Below are 20,464 nucleotides of genomic sequence, written 5' to 3' on the forward strand. Positions count from 1 at the left end.
AGTTAAATAATTTCTACTGTTTGGCAATTCTCATTTTGTTTTAAACTTGGTATTTTTTTTTTATTATTAGCAATATATATGTAAACAAACACATGGCACGTTACGAGCCTTGTTTACATAACAAAGAACTGCGAGTGCTGTATCTCACTTATAACTCAACTGATTTACAAAATTTGGTTGACCATTACAAATACTTTAGTTAATCATGTAAACAATAAATATGGAAAAATAAAATTTGAAAATTTTCAGCTCAAATCGTGTCCATGCCCCTTTAACTACCCACCTTAGTGACTCATATGACCTAAAACATTACTCGCATCAAGATTCATGTTATTATCCAAGAATTCAATGCACAATCATATACAGCTGTAAGAAGCAAAGGAAAATGTTCATTGCTGTCATACGTATAATTAATCCTACTGGTCCATTCATTTTAATATGGAACCGCCGCGGTGGTCTAGAGTTAGAACGTTCGTCCTGCGTGAGGAAGGTCGGGGTTTGAATCCCGGCCGCAACAGACCTAAGTCGTTAAAATAGGTAGTGACAGTTCCATGGCCAAACGCTCGGCATCAGGTGTGAATGTCACGGGTCCTCGGAGATGACCTTAAAAACGGATGTCCCGTGTCACAGTAAGTGTGGCAATATTAAAGAACCTTCACTGCTCAATGACCGTAAGCAACAAGCATATATAGGACTAAATTTGAACCCCTTCTCTGGTATTGGTGACATCTCCATATGAGTGAAAAAATTCTCGAGAGGGACGTTAAACAAGATAAAATCAATCAATCATTTTAATATGGTATTGAATGAAAAAGCACCAGGTTTATCCTTAGATTCACCAAAATACATATATACAGGTATTATTAATTAGGAAATATAAATAATTTGCATTTCACACTTTTCTCACTGCAATTTGCTGAAAGAGATATTTATTACATTGACTTATATCTTGGTTCAGTACATAGAAATACAAATGTACGTGCAATACAATAACAGCAGAACAAAAAGTAACAATTCATTAACACATAAATTACACATCATTAATATAAATTAATTATACATAGCAGTAAAAATGAACAACCACATGGTTTATTTCTAAAGCTGTTCCACATTTATGGTATTCACTCTAATCTGTAGCTTGGAGGATTTGTAAGATTTACATCAGCTCAGAATTCTCTCATCCTTTTCATACATCAAGACATTTTGTCTAAATAAATAACTATAAATAGAAGCTAATGAATAATCTAAAAACAAAAGTCTTTTGCATGAATCAGAACAGAAAATTAGTTAAATCTTAAGACTAGCAAAACAGGACTGAAAAATCACTTTAAGGAGGTACTCTACAACCTCATAATGGCCAACTTTCTTTTAAAACATGAATGAAAATATAAATATCAGCAATATTTACCTATTCATTTAAAAATTTATCACCTATATGAGTAGCTCAGTAGGTTAGCACGTCGACTACTGAACTGTAGATCCCGGATTCAAATCCAGCAGGGGTTTTAAAAAATTTTCATATTGCTTCCTTTTAAAACTACATTTTTTGACTATAAATAAAGCAAATTTGAAAGTTTTCAATTTCAAAATATTGTTGTATATATATCGTGCACTTTTCATCCATATCAAATTTCTCTGTTGTAGCATACACATGTACCTCTTTAATAAGATAAGATGATCAAAAAGCAAAAAGAAAATTAAAAATGGGAGTTTTCTTGTAGAATTCAACCACAGTCAAATTTTTTCTCGTACACGTAACTGAGCGTTAAAGGGTTTTTCCATTCTCATTTCAATCTGTTTTCCACAAGACACCCTGTACTTATACATGTATAATTTACATCAAAGCAACCTTTACACAAATCTGACATCTAAATGTAGCATGGGATCTATATTATGTACATACAGATTTCAAATTTATATCCAAATGAAACATGGGATCTACATACCCAGTATGGAATTAATCATGTATCCAAATGAAAAAAATAAATTTACATATTTGTATGTAAAAAAAATTACAATTTCAAGGCTTGATATGTACACAATTTCTACACTGCACAATGAATGCCTACTTAAGTGTGTATATAATTTCTACACTGCACAATGAATGCCTACTTAAGTGTGTATATAATTTCTACACTGCACAATGAATGCCTACTTAAGTGTTTGATAACATACATATAAATTTCAGTATTTGATCATATAAAAACATTTAAATTTCAGTGCGAATTAAAGTATTAAATACTTATAAAGAGTTGCTTAGGAACAATTTCATTTGATTCCTTGTACTCTATCCACAACAAATTATATCACATTTCAGCTCCAAGTACGAACCTATAATATATAACCGAGGAATCATCATTCTTCATGGGGGCATGGAGGGTGTGTGTTGATGTTTGTGGGTTCTGTAAAAAGTTTTTTATGCAGTCAATCTATGTGAATTTTGAGAAAAGGACAGACAGATGAAAGGAGAGAGAGAGAGTACTATTTTGCTCTGTAAAGCTTTCATAAAACTTGGTCCTAGGTCTTATGCTTACAGCACGGTTTTGCATTTGATGCAAATTATGCTTGAAGGTTTGAAAGACAATGAAGTACTTTTGGTGTTGATGTACTGAAGTACGTGATGCGGTGTCCGAATTAACGGTCATCTGAAGGAGTTTTCTCGTTGCTACAGATGGTGGCCTCAGTGTTGCTTAAAAGACTGTCAGATAGTAAAGCAACATTACTCAATCCATTTGATAAATTCTCTGAACCAGACATTTGTTGAAGAGAATTCTGTGTCTCAGATAAATTTGTGTTACTAGATTGACCTTGAGAGGTCACTTCTGCATTGTAGGCATACTGGTTCACTATGGAGCTTACCCTACCCTCGGTTACATTTACGTTTTCATCAGGCATGCTGTTTTGAATGTCTCTAAAGCTCTGTGTGACTGGCGTGTTCAGTGTATCATTGTGAAGTGCTCTGGCCTCCATCTCTATATTCTTCACTTCGGAGTCGTCACTGACTGGCACAGGAACTGCAATGGTTTGCTCCAACTGTCTTTCCATACTGATATTTTGTTGTTCAGCAGGCATGGATGTTTGAGGACATGATCCAAATAAATCCAACCTGGAGCTGGCTGTGGACTCGGGAACAGCCATGGGACTTCCTTCCTCTGTACTGCCTGTTGTTTGAACTGGGATATTTATAGAATTCCCAGAGGGCCTCGGAATAGTTGATATCTCTCCAAGACTATCATCCTCTAGTCCCTTTCTTAAATCCTTTGCTGCTTTCACGATGTTGGACCCCACCTCATTTGTATCTATTTCCTCATTCTGAGCTATTGGTCCCCTTGGCAGGATTTGAACTGGGTGAGACATTACTTCTGAACTGCTTTCAGCTTTACTTTCTGAGTTGACATCGAGATTTGAAGTCGCTCCGTCTGGGACATGCTTAGCGTTAATCTTTGTATTGTGTCCACCGATGTTCTTTGTGCTTGATATCATATTTTCTTTAAAGAAATCTTGTGGGTCATTTAAATTGTCATCTAAAACACTAGACTTTGGGGATGTTTGATGGAAAGATGCTGTTTCTTGGCTGGTAATGTCTGCCTTTATATTTGTCATAGATGTGTCATGGATCTTATTTTTCCTCTCATTTTCCTGGGCAATTTCTCTCTGAGACTCTGCTATAACAAAATTAACCCCATCGCTCGCTGGTTCTCCTGACAGCGTGATTGGGGGTGGCACCTGTTCCTCTTTCTGGGCAGAAATTCCTCTATCGGAAGAAAAATTCCCGGACAATGTGACACCTCCAGAGGTCGATTTCAGCGATTTTTCCTCTTCTAACTTCGGTGACGTAGATGTTGAGGAAGGTTTGGATGATTTCTCTGAGCCAGACTCTGGTGAGGAACTCTGATTTAGAGATGGACTGCCTGACAAAATGTTCTTGTTGTTCTGTAGGTTACTCGAGGAATCATTTCTAGAGGATGGGCCTAGATTTACAGTTATGAAGCCCTCCGCATTCTGATCTCCGCTTGGATTGATGTTGAGATTGTTATAATCTGCTTCACCTGAAAAACAAATTATTTTCTTGATCAAAATATATGCATACTGGGCAATCATTAGATTTCATGGAGGCAAAATTGTTGAAGATTTCGATGGTAGATATAACCCTATCCTACCAATTTCAAACCACAACAAAATGCACAATTCATAAATATAGGAAATCCCTTAATTTGTGGTTTGATATGAGTTTTATTCAACGAATTGTGTGTTTTCTATCCCCAAGCCTTGGGGATAGAAAACACACGAGTTAATTATAAATCAAACCACAAACCATGGCGTAGGAAAACATAGTGTAATAATCATAATCTATGCAATGGGTGATATCCACTGGATAAAGGAATAAACATGTGAAAAATAGAGGATATCTATATTGTGTGTTTTGATATTTGGTTTATCCAACGAGTTGATGTGGTGTATTTATTCGCGAGGCTTGCCGCGAGGCTTGGATTCAATATATCCAAGGATTCAAGATATCGAGGGTAAAGTGGAGCTGTCCTAGTGGAAGTAATCTTCCATCTGATCTTGACCTTGGTCAAGGTCAATGACCTTGATTAAGATTGATGATACACCTACATATAGCTGCTGAACTGTAGCTCTCTGGGGAAAATATCTGGCACATCCTTAAAAAATTTTCATCGTGAGCTACAGTTTTGCAGCTTAACACACAACATCAGAAAAAGCAACATTAGTGTCAAGGATGAACTTAGTATGCTTCTTCATGGCCAAGTTATGGCCCAGACTTGAGGTGTGGCAGACAGACAGGTAGAAATAGAAATACTTAATATCATAGTATATCATTTCACACTTGGGGGGGGGGGGGGGTAATGAATGATCATATTGATCCATTGGCTTTACAGTAAAACACGATTACAGCAAATACACTTATAATGAATTTACACTTAAAATGAAGTCATTTTAATTCCCTGTAGTTTTAAAGCATGAGTTCCTGTATAAGATGAATTACATTTAAAATATCAAATCGAAATTGTTTGTCTCCAGCACTTCACTATAAGCATGTTTCACTGTATATCTATTTATAGATTACCAAGATCTTCCCTGATGCACTGTATAAGATCTGAAAACCTCTGGTCTCCTCCCAAAAGCTGTAGTAGATCCCGCACTGTCTTCTCAAGAAATAAGTCAAGCACTGCTTCGCCTGGATTATCTTTTTTTTCTATCATGACACACACAATGAAAGAATTTTTATCAACATTTAATGCTCCTAACATTCATAAAATGTGTATAATTTACAATAAGTCCAGCAAACATTAAGTGATGAAATAGCTCAAAATAAATCCCTTATCTTGATCAGACTTGGTTCTGAAAAAATACCAATTGTATGTTCCAAGGTCAGAGGTCAATGGAGTCACTTGACCTTGACACTAGTTGTAGGTCCTATCATCATCTTATCATTTCTGAAGATCCCATTTTGGTATTAGTCCCAGTTTAAAAGTCACACCAGTTTTTATGATCAGGGTCAGAAATCAAGTCCAATGGAGTCCCCTGACCTTGAAACTAGTTCGTAGGCCCTGTCTTTCTCTTCTCATTTCTATAGATCCCAGGACTATATCTATCATATTTGTGGAGTTACAGTGTATATCTGTTGAATTTGGAATAAATCCCCCCCATAGAGTTCTATGTTAAACCCCACCCCAATCGATACCCCCAAAATGCATCCTTACCCCTTTCAATCTGAAAACAAAAACATTTCTGGACAACTATAGATACGTTGGCCTATCATATCCGTGAATATCCAATACTTTCATGAATGAGTTACAGAGAACGGCTGTGGACATTTTTAGGCGCAAGAATGAAGCAAACATTTAAACAAAAACTTTGATGCACCAAGGGGAGTCTTATAAAGGTCATATGAAACAATATCCTGAAGAAATTTAGTTATAAATATAAATTCATTGATCAAGGTTTACAAAACAAGAATTCCTTTTTTATTTTTTTTTTCAATGCAGTATAACGTCATAACAGCTGATCAAATGTACTTGATCACGAAACGATCTTTGATGATCACGGCTTATCTCCCTTGCTGATGACGTCAAAATGACCCACTGTGATGTAAACAACCATAGACATATAACATATTTAACGAAGTATTAACTGCATAGCTTTGATAAATGCCACACTGTGCTGCATTCAGTTACAGTAGTAGATCGCAGAAGAAGGTGCCCATGTACCTCTTCCAAAGGGATCCCAAATTCAGAAAAAAATGGGTACAAAATCTCCGACGCGATAGATTTGTTGCCACGTACACTGCACTTCAGTACATCCATCGGTAACCAAACATTGTGGACACAAATCGATCAATTTAAAATCAGACACTGTACAAATAATTTTTTTTAATTTCCAAAGACTGATACAAATTAACATAGAAATTAAAGTCAACCACTTAGATAGAGCAAGGACACTGGAAGTATGTATTACACAAAAGTTATATTATTGTAATCACAAAAAAAAACCCACCCCATGAATGAACGCCAACTTTGAAGAAATCTACTCAAGGAGTTATGAGATTGATCACTGTTCGTTATCTTCACTTTGCATCTACATTATAAACTATATCAGAAAACGATATTCGTATAGTTTCATGTTTATTAGGCCTATACGTATAATATATAGCTACACAGTACGTATCCCAAAAGTATGTACTTTCATTTTCTTATTATTAATTATAAAAGTTGAATTCGAATTGTAAATAAACCTTTCATTCTGAAATTCAAAACGAAAATCATGAAGATTCATTCAGAAATTATAACTTATATTTCATATACTATATCAGTTCTGATAACTGAACATGTATGCTTATTAAAAAAGAATTAATAGTATTTTTTGTTATCAAAATAATATTTGAACAACGGGGATGTAAAGTGAGAAAGTATACATATACCTACCATAGAATTAAATGCAAGCAATATTTAGATATAACTTACACATGAAAAATAGTACTAAAACAACGATTTGTGAATTTATTACTTAAATTGAGGCACAGGAGAAAACACTAGCTGATTATGAAAAACCGTGCGTCAGCACAACAGATGACATCCATGATACATAAGCCACATTTAAGGTACTCTACAAGAATATTTTAGCACTACTTTAATTGTGGTAATTATTCGTATAAAAAGGAAAATGGAATTACCATTACAGTTTTTAAAACATTTTCTATTACGATAAACATGATAAATCATAAATGAAATGTACACAACTTCATACGACTTTTAATCTTTTTAAAATAATAGTTAAACCGATTCAGTATCTGATGACATGGGGTCTTAAAATCACAGGCACCTGATGTATGAACACTACTACACCCCCCCCCCCCACGGTCCTTCTGATTTTTTTTTTGCAGCGATAATTTCTCTCAAATAGGCCTATGTCGATTCCCAGTCTAACCCATCCCAGTTTCGAATTATGTGATAGTTTCACACTTTTCGTAAGCTTTAATAAAGATCAGCCATCTACCGGCTTACCGGTTGTTCAAACCGGGCCAATCTCTAAAGCTTACAAAAAGTGTGAAACGATTATATAAATCGAAATTAGCTTGAGATAGAAAAGGAATTCACACATTTTGGAGGAGAAATTATCCCCGCAAAAAATTCAGAAGGGGTGGGGGGTGGGGTAGTGTCCATACTTCAGGTGTCTGTGTTGACTTCTTTGAGATCATCCTCTGTTGAAGAACATTATTAGCTTGCCCTGCATCATTCCTGACTGGTTAAAACTGATATGGTTGAACCACAAAATCGGGCAGTTCGTCAGAAAACAAAACATTGTCCATATCCATTACATCAGTGAGATATTTCGTTGAACAAAATGGTAGGCCTACACTATTTTCATTGCGTTGTTTACATCGATGGGTCGCTGTGACGTTACGAACACACAGAATCAAGAACAATAAGCGGGTAACGAATTCATTCTATGTACAAGTTTACAGCTTTATTTCTGATCAATGGAAAGACAATATTTTTTATTACACGCTATTTGACTTTTATTCATACCTATCTCTATGTTTATAAAGTAAAATACCACTGTTAAAAATCGTTTCACATGACCTTTAATTAAAAAAAAACCCGTACAGTTTATGGACAGATGGATGGATACATGACAGACAACAAGATATCAAAAAAGTTCACATGAGTTTATAGGTCAAGTGAGCTAAAAATTAATCCAAGTATCCTGTGCTTTTACTACAATGAGGGGCAACTTTCACTGAAGCATCATGGGACAATTAATCAGGGGGAACTTTCACTGAAGCATCATGGGACAATTAATCAGGGGGAACTTTCACTGAAGCATCATGGGACAATTAATCAGGGTGAACTTTCACTGAAGCATCATGGAAAAATTAATCAGAAAATGAACTTAACAGGTAAATTCTGAAAGGAAGAACCAGCATGATGAAAATGACAAAGAGCGGCTGACAATGAATAAAATCAATTCATAATTTTGCGTTGCTTCCTTTTTATATGAGGAACAAAAATTGATGTGTATACCTAGATCTTTGATTTGCTCTCTGTTAAGGTCCAGCTCCTCTCCAAGAGTTTTCCAAAGTTCACCTTCCTTCAGTATTTCAGCCCATTTTTTAAAATTTTTATATTTCATCTTTCCAATAAACGTCTCTGAAACGATACTTTAAGTTTAGAAACTAATTGGCTGAATAATTTTGAGACAAAATATGCAGTAAAATTATGGAAATGGCAAATTCAGTTTCTTCATTTTCCTGCTAACAATAACATTAATTTCATTTGATGTCTTCTTTGATTTGTCCCTATAAAAAGTTTGAATATTTTACAAAAATTCCTCTTCTAAAGTTAGTGCTAAATCAAAGCATCTATATCATCCACAGACTGTTTATAAAGTTACATATGTGAACTGCTGACTGATTGATTGAAAAGCGTTTAATGTCCCATTTGAGAATTTTTCACTCATATCGGGACATCACCATTGCCGGTGAAGGGCTACAACATTTAGGCCTATGCTCAGCATTTATGACCTTTGAGCAGGGAGGGATCTTTATCATTCCACACCTACTAAGACACGGGACCTTGGTTTTTACGCGTTTTTTAGTCTCATCTGAAGGACCATCCCATTTAGTCACCTCTCACGACAAGCAAGGGGTTCTAAAAACTCATTCTAACCCAGATCCCCACGGGACTCCTTTTAAAATGGTGAAAAAAACCCAAAACAAATAGAGATGAGTATATTGAACCCAAAGATGAGATTATTAAATTTGCAATATCAGTCCATTTTTAAATACCAATTTCCTTGGGTGTAATTTTTGAGTTTGAAAGGAAATAAGTATTCAAAATGGGGTTAATCTTGTTGTGAATAAGTGTTATATTTGGGTTTAATGGAGTTTAAATAATATGCATTCTTTTCTCATTCACGCACTCCTAGATCCAATCCATCACATGCATTTTACATTTCACTGTATGTAAGAATCTCACTACAGTAGAGTAGCTGTAACAGCTGGTAGCAACTCAGTATGAATGAAAAACTCTCCAGAGGCTGGTCTACAGCACCACATGTAACATTTAGGAAGGGGCAAAATGTAACAGACCAGATTGGTATTTGAATCCTGGTCATCTGCACATTATACACAATGATGACCTTTAGTAAAAAGAGAGAATGTGGCAATCTGTCAGTTACAATCACTGGTGGCCTGTCTGATAACGTCAGTTGGCAGAATAGCACTCAGCCAGACTTATCCGTTAGATATTCTCCCTTCTAAGATTAACTCCACTATGATTGTGTAACAGCTGGAGAGTACATACATGTAGATACCTATTGTTAATTGGGCGTTTTCACTAACAGGTTGAGCTGAATTGCCAACACTACTAGTAGGCTGTGAGGATGTATAGGATTCGTTAGCCACTTCTGGAGCACAACCTCTTCTTAACTGCGACACTTGGTCTCCTGTGGATACAGAGGGAGGTCCTGTGCTTGATGTTGTGACAATGTTAGTTGTTCTCTGGAGAAAATCCTCAGGAATGTTACCTATTTTCATTATTTTTCGTGCTACATGTTGGTAACCATGTTCAGATAGGACAATAAGAAAACTGTAAAAACAATCAATGTCTCTCCTTCTTAGGGCGTCATGCAATTTGTCAATAGCTGTCAGCTTACCACTGGTATTGTAAGCCGCTTTTATACTCTCAACATCGTTATCATTGAATCCGTACCTCACATACATGTCCGGTATCAATTCAATAGGATCTATCATGCTTTCACGTAGCAATGGCCATATTTTCCTTAGCAATTCGGAGTGCTTCATATTTTCAGAATCTGTCTTAAAATTCTTATTTTCGTACTTTCGGTTTCCATCATCGGAACTCTCTTGTGTTCCAAGGGGTGTTTAGCAGGGTGGGTGTAAATGTAGTCCGAGACACATGTCCCGCGAACTCCGATATTGATATTCGCCGATTTATTGTTATATGTCAGATGGTTTTTCTTTAAATATCTTACTAAATATGTTTTAAGGCGATCGCCAAGAGTCTTCATTGTGAATTTGGCGTATGAAAATTGTCTAATTATTTAATAAATGGCTTTTATCTATTCTTTAGGGTGTAAAAGTAGTCCCCAAAATTCTACGAAGAAAACGCATTTCCGGTTTTTGTTTTCGCCTCGTTAATGTATAAAACACTTACAATCTTTAAATATTGTATCCTGTTGATAATCCCAGGACACCCTTATTTCTGGTTATTTTATATGATTACACCGATTAATAAAGTAAACATTTTTTATCCTCTTTTCCCTCGGGACATCGCAGTTAATAAAAGAACCCGACTGAGATAAAATCATTAAATCCGCATTCAGGTAAGGGCTGGCATTTATTATCAATATTTATAACATTGATATGTTACTTTGTTACAAACTTAAAATAATCTAATAGCAATGTTAATGTATTTCATAGAAGTTAAATGCAATGTAATTCACATATAATATCGTGGACGGATCAATAAGATTGATACTGCATGGGGGTTGTTAGCCGTAAGTTAATTAAACATCTAAAGTGTGTCTAATTAAATTACATTGTCCAGTTCTTGTTGCATGGAGATCACCCCTCTAAAGAGCCATAATCTTAAAACATAGAATTTTATATATATTTTGCTTAATCTTTATTTTAAATTTGAAATATGTATGAACCCTTTGCAGTAAACCTGTGTACACAATTTTGCAAGGAAAAATCTGTGCCATTAAAAATATGTAATGACGAGTTGTTGGTTTATGAGCAGTCTACATCCAATGGAATAGCTTGAAAATCAACAAGCACATTGCTCACGCATTTTAATTTTCAATATTAGGGGGAGGGGGACTTCGACACGGTTATACTTGTATAACTTGCCCCAGAATTAAAGTCATTCCTTATAATTGAATTTAAGAGACAAAGATACCAACCTTCGTTTATCAAAATGTACATAAACTCGGAAAAATACAAGTCAACCGAGCCGCGCAATGATTAATCACTTAGCAACAACGACGAAGCGTCGCGTCTAGCTCTGAAGGTCGCCACCTTTCATCTTAGTTCCACGGAGCCTAGCCTATTTATCAAAATATTGTATCGCAGGTGAAGTTTGTCATGGTAGAAAATATGTGCAGACTATGCATACATTGCGTATTTCGCTGTCCTTCAGAGATAGACACCGACTTTGAAGTCGCTCATCGACGACAAATGGAAAACACCCGTCCGGTTTGGTTTTTCATTTTATGACGATGAGGTATCGGTGGTTAACTGTGCGTTTGAGACGCTTGAATCCACGGTAAACAAAGCGCGAAGCAAGTGATCGTCGAAATGCCACAGCGTTGTTCTGTGCCGCTCTGTAGTAATTATGGTGGACATCAGTTCCCAAAAGACAAATATAAACGTTTTCAGTGGATTGTTGCAATCAAAAGAATTGATCCGAAATCAAAAAAGTTGTGGGAGCCTAAGAATGCAGATGTTGTTTGCCACCTTCACTTCTGCGAAAGTGATTACAGGGACACGTCAGGTTAGAAGCCATAATATCGATCATTATCAATGTAAAACACATTTTATAAACTTAATGATGATATTTGTCTTCCGTTTTTATTCATATTCAATTTGAGTTTCAATTTGATGTCATAAATACAGGCCAAGTAATTGCTTCTTGTTGCGTGTTGGAAATTTTGATAAAAGGGCTCATCACTTATAAATTCTGGCTATATACTAGAGCTTCCTTCCTCTATTTCTTAGAACAAGTCAGTCTTCTTAACAATAAAGTCAGTTCAGATGATGCAATTCCTAGCCTGTATTGCATTAATGATTTCATATTGCTTGTATGTACATACAAGTGCAAGAACTTTGAATTACATTGCATTTATTTGATTTGCATGTGTTCGTGTTGCTTTCTATTTTCTTTTATATTTCAGAATGACGAAGGGAATGGTAATGACAGGCAAGTGATATTATAATAATCTTGCTAAGATAACCAAATAACCATACATAAAGTGTATGTAAAGCAAAGAATAGTCCTAACAATAAATATTCAGCAATATTAGTGTTGGAATAATTTAATTACCAACAATAATCAGTTATCTTTTGACTTTTTAAAGATTAAAGCATTAACAATTCACTTTTTAGTCACAAAATGTATGACATAGATGGAAGGGGACACTGTACCTTAATGTTTTCATTCATAATATCATTTGTATGCCAGGTTTTACAATTAGCATATTCAAAAGTTGAAATATATTTAAATAAACCCTACCCCATTTTGCCTTTGCAGACCAAAAAAAATAAATGTTTTTAAACTTTATCCAATCAAAAACATGAATTAAGTGATTTAAAATATGCCTTTTAATTCATGTATTTATTTTTTTGGTAACAAGCTCATAACAAAAAATGAAAAAGTCTTTCAAAAATTAAGAAAATTGAAAGAGCAAACCATCATCTTGCTATAAGGATAATGAAATTTTGTTTTCAGCTGACCGCCTTCGCCTTAAAGAAGATGCTGTTCCTTCCATTCTGATCCCTGGGGAGGAAGTTTCTGGCCCAAGCCCAAGACAGTTAAGATTTAAGAGGAGAAACCAACCATTGGAGGAACCTGACATTATGGCCATGGGTATAATGATGATACTTTAGTGCTTGTTGTGTCACATGCACAGACATAAAGGAATCTTTAAGTCTGCATTTAGCCATATCCACTGCATGTAAAACAATGCTTTGATAGGCCATTTAACTATTATGTCACAATGTAAAAGTCCACAAATATATGCAATGTCAGAAATTTGCTGATAGGGCATTTAAGTTATGTTAGGTTAAGTCCAAAAGGGAAAAAAGAACATACACCACATCAAAAGAACTGAAAAACATTCTGTACTTTCAGTTAAAGATTTAAGCGAGTTACTGTATTGGTAAGACACGTGAAATCTCCACCTATTTTTACTTGTACATGTATATTACAGGTGTACAGCAAGAAGTGGTTATAGATCATACAGTAAAGACTGGGCAGGCTGATCAAACACCAACAGAAATCCAGGATCTAGGAAAAAAATTTGTGCAAAATCCCTTTGCTATGAAATGTTCCATTGAAAATTTTAAAGATAATGCAGATGCTGTTTCGTATTACACTGGTTTCAGTAATTACGATCAGTTTATGGTATTTTAGAAATACTATAAAGGCAATGATTGGAGTGACTCCCAGAGGGGCTGTGTCATATGTTTCCGATGCTTATGGTGGGTCTGCAAGTGATAGAATGATTATTGAAAGATCTGATTTATTGAAAGATGGTATGTTTGAGAAAGGCGACAGCATCATGGCTGATCGAGGCATCATGGTGCAAGATCTCTTTGCTAACAAGGATCTTCAAGTAAATACTCCAACATTTTTGAAAGGTAAATCCCAACTTGAAGCCCATGAAGTAGTACATGATCGACGTGTAGCTTCAAAACGCATACATGTAGAAAGGGTCATTGGTCTGGCAAAACGTTTTAAAATTCTAAAGAATGAACTTAGTCACAGCAAAATTCAGCTTGGATCCCGAATCATTTATATCTGCTTTGTGCTAAGCAAGTTTAGAAGGTCAATTGTAGATAAATTTGCATAAGTTGTGATGATATTAAAGCAAAAGAGGCTAAATGATGATGTGCAGTTTTAAACAGATTTTCTCAATTCATATCATTTCTTGTGAATTAATCACATTTTATGTTGATCAGTCCTCGACAATTGGTTTTATTGAATTCATACATATATGAATAATATATATATGAAGGTAGTGACACTAGCATTTACTTATCTAAATATAATTCATATAAGATATGCTTGTTAGCATTGTAAGATATTCACCATCATAAAATTTCTCCCTATTCTGATATTTACTCAGTTTGAAAATACTGATCCAAGCTATTGCCTTGGTTAATATTTTTAAATTTAGAATATATCACACCATATTGACATAATGAAAAGTCCAAAATTTCAGATTACATATTGGGGGCAATTTTATTAGGCAATCTGAAGTGTTCCCTGCAATACTTCACAACATGTAGTCAATTTTATGGAAATATATTGTTTCATTTGTAGCATACATTTAAGTAGTACAGAAGGAGGTGGTTTCAAAGTAAGGCCAATTCAACCTAATTAGTAGATTATCATCTGGGGTCAAAAAAAAAATGGGGCGGGTGGGAGAATATAATTTTTTAATTTTTATTTCCTGAGAAAAAAAAATTAATGAAAACAGACATCACACAAAGTGTTAATCAAGTAAGGAATTCAAAGATTCCTTGGTAGAATATATATATATAAAACAACATTCTGTGACTTTAATCATTCACTCATGTCACTGGGAAGCAAGTTTGTTTGAATCATAATTTTTGCATTAAAAAAATCGGGATAGGCCCTTTTTTGAGGGGCGGGCGGGGATGATAATCTATCAATTAACTTTAATTGGCCTAATTTGCAATCATTTATAAATTTGAGGCAATGAAAGGTCTGTAATGTTTTGTATAAAACGACTCCAGTTTTGGTATAAGGCACATTTCACAGTATTCTCTGTTGATTTCAATAATTTCTACAAATAGTGACTTTAGTGTATACACAATAAAATAACAAAATTGTCTGCCACTTATATACAGTTGTCCCTGAATTTGATCATAGTAATTGGAAGATATTTTCAGCTTGATTTCCCCACCCACTACCTCTAAATAAGTGAAATATTCCATTGTGTTTGTGTTGATTTCTTGTCTCCGCCCTTTATAAGGACATTTCACCTCTATTATATATTTATCATCTATAACGCCATCTGGTGTTGCACCTAGAAATGGCATTTTTGAACAAATGAATAAACCATTCTCATGAACTCTTATGTTGTGGTTATCTTCAAACTTTTTGATTGCTTTTTTTTCATATGATTTTCCATGAGTGACTGCAGGGGTGGTGAGGCTCTTGATAGATATCAATGATTTACAAAGCTTCTGTTTGTTACGTCTGTCTGTCATTCTTGAAATCTGCCCAAAATTTGATGCTGTGATTCTCCACATTCTCTCTGCAAACCATCTCTTATTTGTAGATTGTCCCCTTGTTTCTTTTTCAATACTTGCCACCTCTGATTCAGTTACCTGTGCAATGAAAGGGAGAAAAAATCTAGAAAAGGCTTTAATCATAAATCGTCATAATATATATGTCTGATCTTAGTTGATAGGTAATACATGAAGCTATTTTTTATATATAATTGATGTCATGTACTTATATAGTTTTATACAGTTCTGCGGCAAGCAAAAATTCATTTAGCCATAAAGTCCCATCTCCAAATTATTTTATGATTTTGAAAGTACCTGTAATGCTTTATCCACCCAGTATTCTGTGAAAGGCAGTGATAAGTAGTGGTGGTCATGAATTGCAGACTGAAAATAAGTAAAATTTTATTATACTGTATGAAAACTGTACACATTATATATACACATTATTTCAAAGATAAGATTAAGACTAGATAAACATGAAATGTAGGCAAAGTTATAGTTAGGTTTAAAAACATATTGGTCATATGCGAAGGTCAACAAAAACATGCAAAACCCAATGTGATATATTAAGTAATGGCAAAGTGAAATAAAAAAAAAGTCAAGGTCACAAATTTTGTGAGAAAGAAGAAAGATTTTATTTTACATATGAAGCCCCATCACTTGGCATTCAAAAGACAAACTGACCAAAAAGCTAAATGCCCTGATGTATTATTAATTACATTCAAGGTCACACTCCATGGTGAATCTAAATTAAATAAGTATTGACTTTTCAAAATTTGTAAGTCACCTTCAAATCTGCTCTCTCATAAAGATAACGAAATGCAATGTCTTCAGAAGTATTTGATGTATAGTTGATTAATAGGTTTCTGACCCGGTCTTGCATGCCCTCTACATTCCTAAACTTTTCTGGTCGTGGGTCAACCAAATGAACGGCTGATTTTCTCTTCCCAATTGTAATTTTTTCAACTTTGACTGGAGATCCTGAATGCATGAAAAAGAAAATGAATTTGTTAATTGTACATCCCAATTTTATATAATATGACACATTGTATATATCAACAAAGATGGAAAAGTTGACTCAAATTTGAATTTTCTACTTTTATGTAATTATATGCTGTTGTCCATGCATATTTTTATATTCCAACCTTTATGGGATGCCTTTGGCTTGTTGAACATCATCAAATTTTCTGTACATGATTTCTGCACCGCCACTTCACCATTCTCAATAAAATTTTCAAGCATAATCATGCAAGCAGCTAGGTGCTTGCATGTACCATTTGGGCCTTTCCCTGCAGGGCATTCACAGTGTGAGTTTAGCACATCTCCAGATTCTTTCTCCAGCCTTAGTTTATAGCTGTATGTGACCTGTAATAACCTTTCAAATTAGACAGTGATTTCTTTGAAGTATTCAGTGATTTGGTTTGAAATATACATGTATATATTTTTTAAATGACCAAACTACACATACATGTACATGTTTTTCAGTGTCATACTGCTGACTATTTATTCATATACCCCGGAATATTTATTTGGAAATATCTACTAAAATATTCTTGATTAAAGCAAAAACTTGATAAAGCGTATACCATGTTTAAATATCAAATTGCGTTGAATAAAATTTTTGATAATTACCTTATTTTTCATGGCTGCACTGACTATTCCAGTAAAAAATACATCATTTTCAATTATAACTGAGCATGCCAAAACTCTCTCGGATTGGTACAATAGTTCCCCATTCTTAACTGCCTTGATATCACATGCCGCTTCATTATCTCCTGAAATATGATATAGCATATATTTATTCATGACAAAAGTGAATCATAATACATGCATGTACAGCACAGGCACTTGTTTCTGTAAATAACTTATGTGTTATTATTAGTATACAGAGGTCGTAAGTTATTTACAGAAACAAGTGCCTGTGCTGTACCGGGTGTATAAAATGATGTTTATTTAAGCATAACAATTTCTTCAAGGTTAAGGAAGGACCTCTCTCCTGAATTGAAAAAAAGTATTTATTTTCCATAATTTTTGCATATGATATGCAGATAACCATGGACTTTATTTAACACTACCCCCCCCCCCCCCCCATAATTTAGCAACTACCACTTGGAAACAAAATTCAGATCTGTGTATGTTCATTTCACTAGTTATTTTATCATTTGCAAGGAATGAATTGAATGAGATATACTATGGAGAAAAACGAAAACTATCATTGCTTTCAATGCATAAATACCAGCAAGTCTATGGAGAAAATAGGCTTCTATCTGTTCCCTTGTAATAGAAGGTAGTAATTTCCTGTGCTCTGAATTGAGTTGTTGGAATCCTGTTGTAGGCCAGTTTACGTCCAAAGGATCTGGTAACAGAACAGGTGGCTGCTGGAAATTGGCATTTCTGTCATATGCTTCTAATCTGAAACGGGCAAATACATCATTCAAGATGATAGACTAAGAGTACATTACATACATGTATGTAGCATTTTAAGGAATGATTGGAACTTTATGACAAGTTTAACCTTTAAGACAGTAAATGTTCAGGTTTGATCCCCTGAAGATTTATGAATGCTGACAGAATATACAATAAAGGCTTTATATACAGAATGAGACTCAAGCAAAGTCATGAGCCTTTGAATACCCCCCCCCCCCCCAATCCCTTTGCTGTTGATTAAAATTCCTATATTGATAAATAAAACAAAGATTCTGATAACCCAAATATAGCAGCCAAAGAAGTATGTAGACCACACTCTGAGAAGTCAAGCAATATCCCGTGCGAATATCTTTTTCGAGATGAAATGCGTACTAGTATGTAATCATACCAGATCTAGTTATCGTGACTATATGCTAACACAGCCTAACTTTACAGGGTTTTTTTTAAATGAAACTTTTCGGTAAAACAGCAGAAGAAAGAAGTTAAATGTACCGTCTAACTAAATCTATCTTCCTTCCTTGCGTCGTGGCGTTTCTACAGGCAAGCTCCTTCTTCAACTGCACCACCGTCAGTGCGAAATAGCGGTTCGCCATATTGTTTACATTTGATTCAAGCGTTCAGCTAACCACCGATAAAAATCAAGCGTCTGGGAGTGAACGTTTTCCATTGAGAAAATATGGGTAATTGCATGTTTAGGCCTACCCAAAATAAATCTTCAAATATCAGAAAAATCAATAATTTGCGGCTTTTAACTCTGTGAAAACTTCTACAACATGAAAACTTACCATTGCATGCAACGTTGTCGCTAATAGTAAATACAACACAAGAAAATGTGTATAAGCAAGTGACAAATATTGCGATCCACATGTCAATGTGACTGACGTCATGTGATAAAATGTGACGTATGAATTTTGCTTGCTTTGTTGAAAGGCGAATCAAGCAATGACCCCATCCCCCACACCCCCAGTGAGAAATGTATTTCAAAATGAACAGGACAATGCTTACTTGGTAAATCATTAATGCGAATATAATATATTTGTTTTAATCTATTATTCGACCATCATATACAGAGAAAGATGTTTTTCAACAGTGATTTGTGTACAAGTAGTTGCTAATATTGACAACAAGAAAACAATATGTGTATCAAACCGAAGAAACTTATTGTACACGTTGACTTTCAATTCCACAGAAGGCTGAAAACAGTGCTGCGATGTAAATTTAGAGAGAGAGAAAAAATAGTTCCGGCCTCTGGTTGTCAAGGGTGTGTGTCCCCATACCAAACCAGCTGACCAAACCAGGTCATACAAAAATAATATGCGTTCCTCAATTGGAATTTGACCAATCAGAGACAAGGATACAATAAGAATTAAATCATATCAGTTATAATTAAATTTCCTTACTAAACGTTCACTTCAAAACATTTACCTAGCATAAAACGGGTTTAAACTGTCGCATTCTTCTGGTTTTATTTTTAGACTAGTCTTTTCGGGTCAACCATCGAAACGATGTCCCATAAAAAGAAGGACGAGCATTCATATAACATGTTGAATATTTGGTAAATCCATTTGTTATGATATCAAACAATATCTATGCAAAATCAACAGCAAAATAAAACACATTGAAAATTTAATTTCATTTTAATTTTTAATAAGGCGAAAACAAAAACCGGAAATGCGTTTTCTTCATAAAAATCTTCGAGACAACTTTTAGACCCTAAAGAATAAATAAAAGTCATTTATCAAATAATTCGGAAATTTCCATACATCAAATTCACAATGAAGATTCTTGGTGATCGTCTTAAAACACATTTAGTAAGATATTTGAAGAAAAACCAATGTACATGTATAACGATAAATCAGCGAACATCAATATCGGACATTGCGGGAAATATGTCCCCGACTACGTTTACACCCACCCTGTTTAGCATGGCAAGCGGTAAATGTAGTACGGTCGAAACCCGAAAGTTCCGGATAACGACTTTTGCATGGTTTCTCTCTTAATAGTAGATAGAATGGCATCAAACTTTTTGTGATAACTGTTTGTGACCCATTAAACAAGAATCGTAGAACTTTTTCTGGGAATTCCATAAAGAAGGTACTGAACCAGATTTTTCATCTACCAAAAAAGCGGTTAAATCTGGTACGTTTTATAAATGCCGAAACCTGAACACGGTTGCCGATCTTGCGATCTACCGAAAGACCTTTTTTAGCATTATAGACAATATTGAATCAGACTGAGTTCTAGATCTCTAAGGTAACTTAAATAAATCGTACTTGCATGTATGGTGCATTTATATGCGCATTTTATTGTGTCACCCTACATATATATATATTTGTAATCTATACATGTTTAGTACACGCACTCATTTGCAATATTTTAATCCACTTTGATATACACTATAAATAGTGTGCTTCTTTTTAAACTTCGGTTGTTGAAGCATATTCGTTATAGAATTAATTGAATAATTTTATAATTCAATAATTATTTTGATGATGCATACAAAGTGTAATT

The 20,464-nt window shown here is 34.7% G+C and overlaps 2 protein-coding genes across 5 annotated transcripts; both read right to left on the reverse strand.

Moving 5' to 3' along the window:
- Window positions 1–777: 777 nt before the first annotated feature.
- LOC125666702 (serine-rich adhesin for platelets-like) lies at window positions 778–10,825 on the reverse strand. 4 transcript variants are annotated; one of them, XM_056151821.1, is made up of 4 exons: window positions 10,701–10,825; window positions 8,547–8,672; window positions 5,090–5,218; window positions 778–4,049 (listed from the first exon to the last, which is right to left on the reverse strand). In XM_056151821.1, exons 2-4 carry the CDS (start codon window positions 8,653–8,655, stop codon window positions 2,635–2,637), a joined length of 1,653 nt encoding a protein of 550 aa, XP_056007796.1. In that variant the 5' UTR covers window positions 8,656–8,672; window positions 10,701–10,825; the 3' UTR covers window positions 778–2,634. The 4 variants fall into 4 exon arrangements, with proteins under 4 accessions (XP_056007796.1, XP_048755877.2, XP_048755878.2 ...); XM_048899920.2 differs by lacking the exon at window positions 10,701–10,825 and adding an exon at window positions 9,838–10,435; XM_048899921.2 differs by lacking the exon at window positions 10,701–10,825 and adding an exon at window positions 10,180–10,392.
- Window positions 10,826–14,484: 3,659 nt separating this feature from the next.
- Window positions 14,485–18,613, reverse strand: LOC130050916 (uncharacterized). Its single transcript, XM_056151822.1, has 7 exons — window positions 18,446–18,613; window positions 17,763–17,938; window positions 17,159–17,301; window positions 16,672–16,891; window positions 16,314–16,507; window positions 15,842–15,910; window positions 14,485–15,625 (listed from the first exon to the last, which is right to left on the reverse strand). Exons 1-7 carry the CDS (start codon window positions 18,544–18,546, stop codon window positions 14,975–14,977), a joined length of 1,554 nt encoding a protein of 517 aa, XP_056007797.1. The 5' UTR covers window positions 18,547–18,613; the 3' UTR covers window positions 14,485–14,974.
- Between the last annotated feature and the right edge of the window lie 1,851 nt (window positions 18,614–20,464).

The sequence above is a fragment of the Ostrea edulis genome, chromosome 10 (genome assembly GCF_947568905.1).
Source record: "Ostrea edulis chromosome 10, xbOstEdul1.1, whole genome shotgun sequence".
NCBI classification, from domain to species: Eukaryota; Metazoa; Mollusca; class Bivalvia; order Ostreida; family Ostreidae; genus Ostrea; species Ostrea edulis.

Coding starts and splice junctions, on each gene's coding strand:
- LOC125666702 (XM_048899920.2), bottom strand. CDS start 10,327: ATGAAGCACTCCGAATTGCTAAGGAAAATATGGCCATTGCTACGTGAA. Junction 8,673..9,837: donor AAACGCCCAATTAACAATAG/GTATCTACATGT, acceptor GTATCGTTTCAG/AGACGTTTATTGGAAAGATG. Junction 5,219..8,546: donor AGAGCAAATCAAAGATCTAG/GTATACACATCA, acceptor GTGTCATGATAG/AAAAAAAAGATAATCCAGGC.
- LOC130050916 (XM_056151822.1), bottom strand. CDS start 18,546: ATGGCGAACCGCTATTTCGCACTGACGGTGGTGCAGTTGAAGAAGGAG. Junction 17,939..18,445: donor AAGATAGATTTAGTTAGACG/GTACATTTAACT, acceptor TGCCCGTTTCAG/ATTAGAAGCATATGACAGAA. Junction 16,508..16,671: donor GCCAAAGGCATCCCATAAAG/GTTGGAATATAA, acceptor TCATGCATTCAG/GATCTCCAGTCAAAGTTGAA.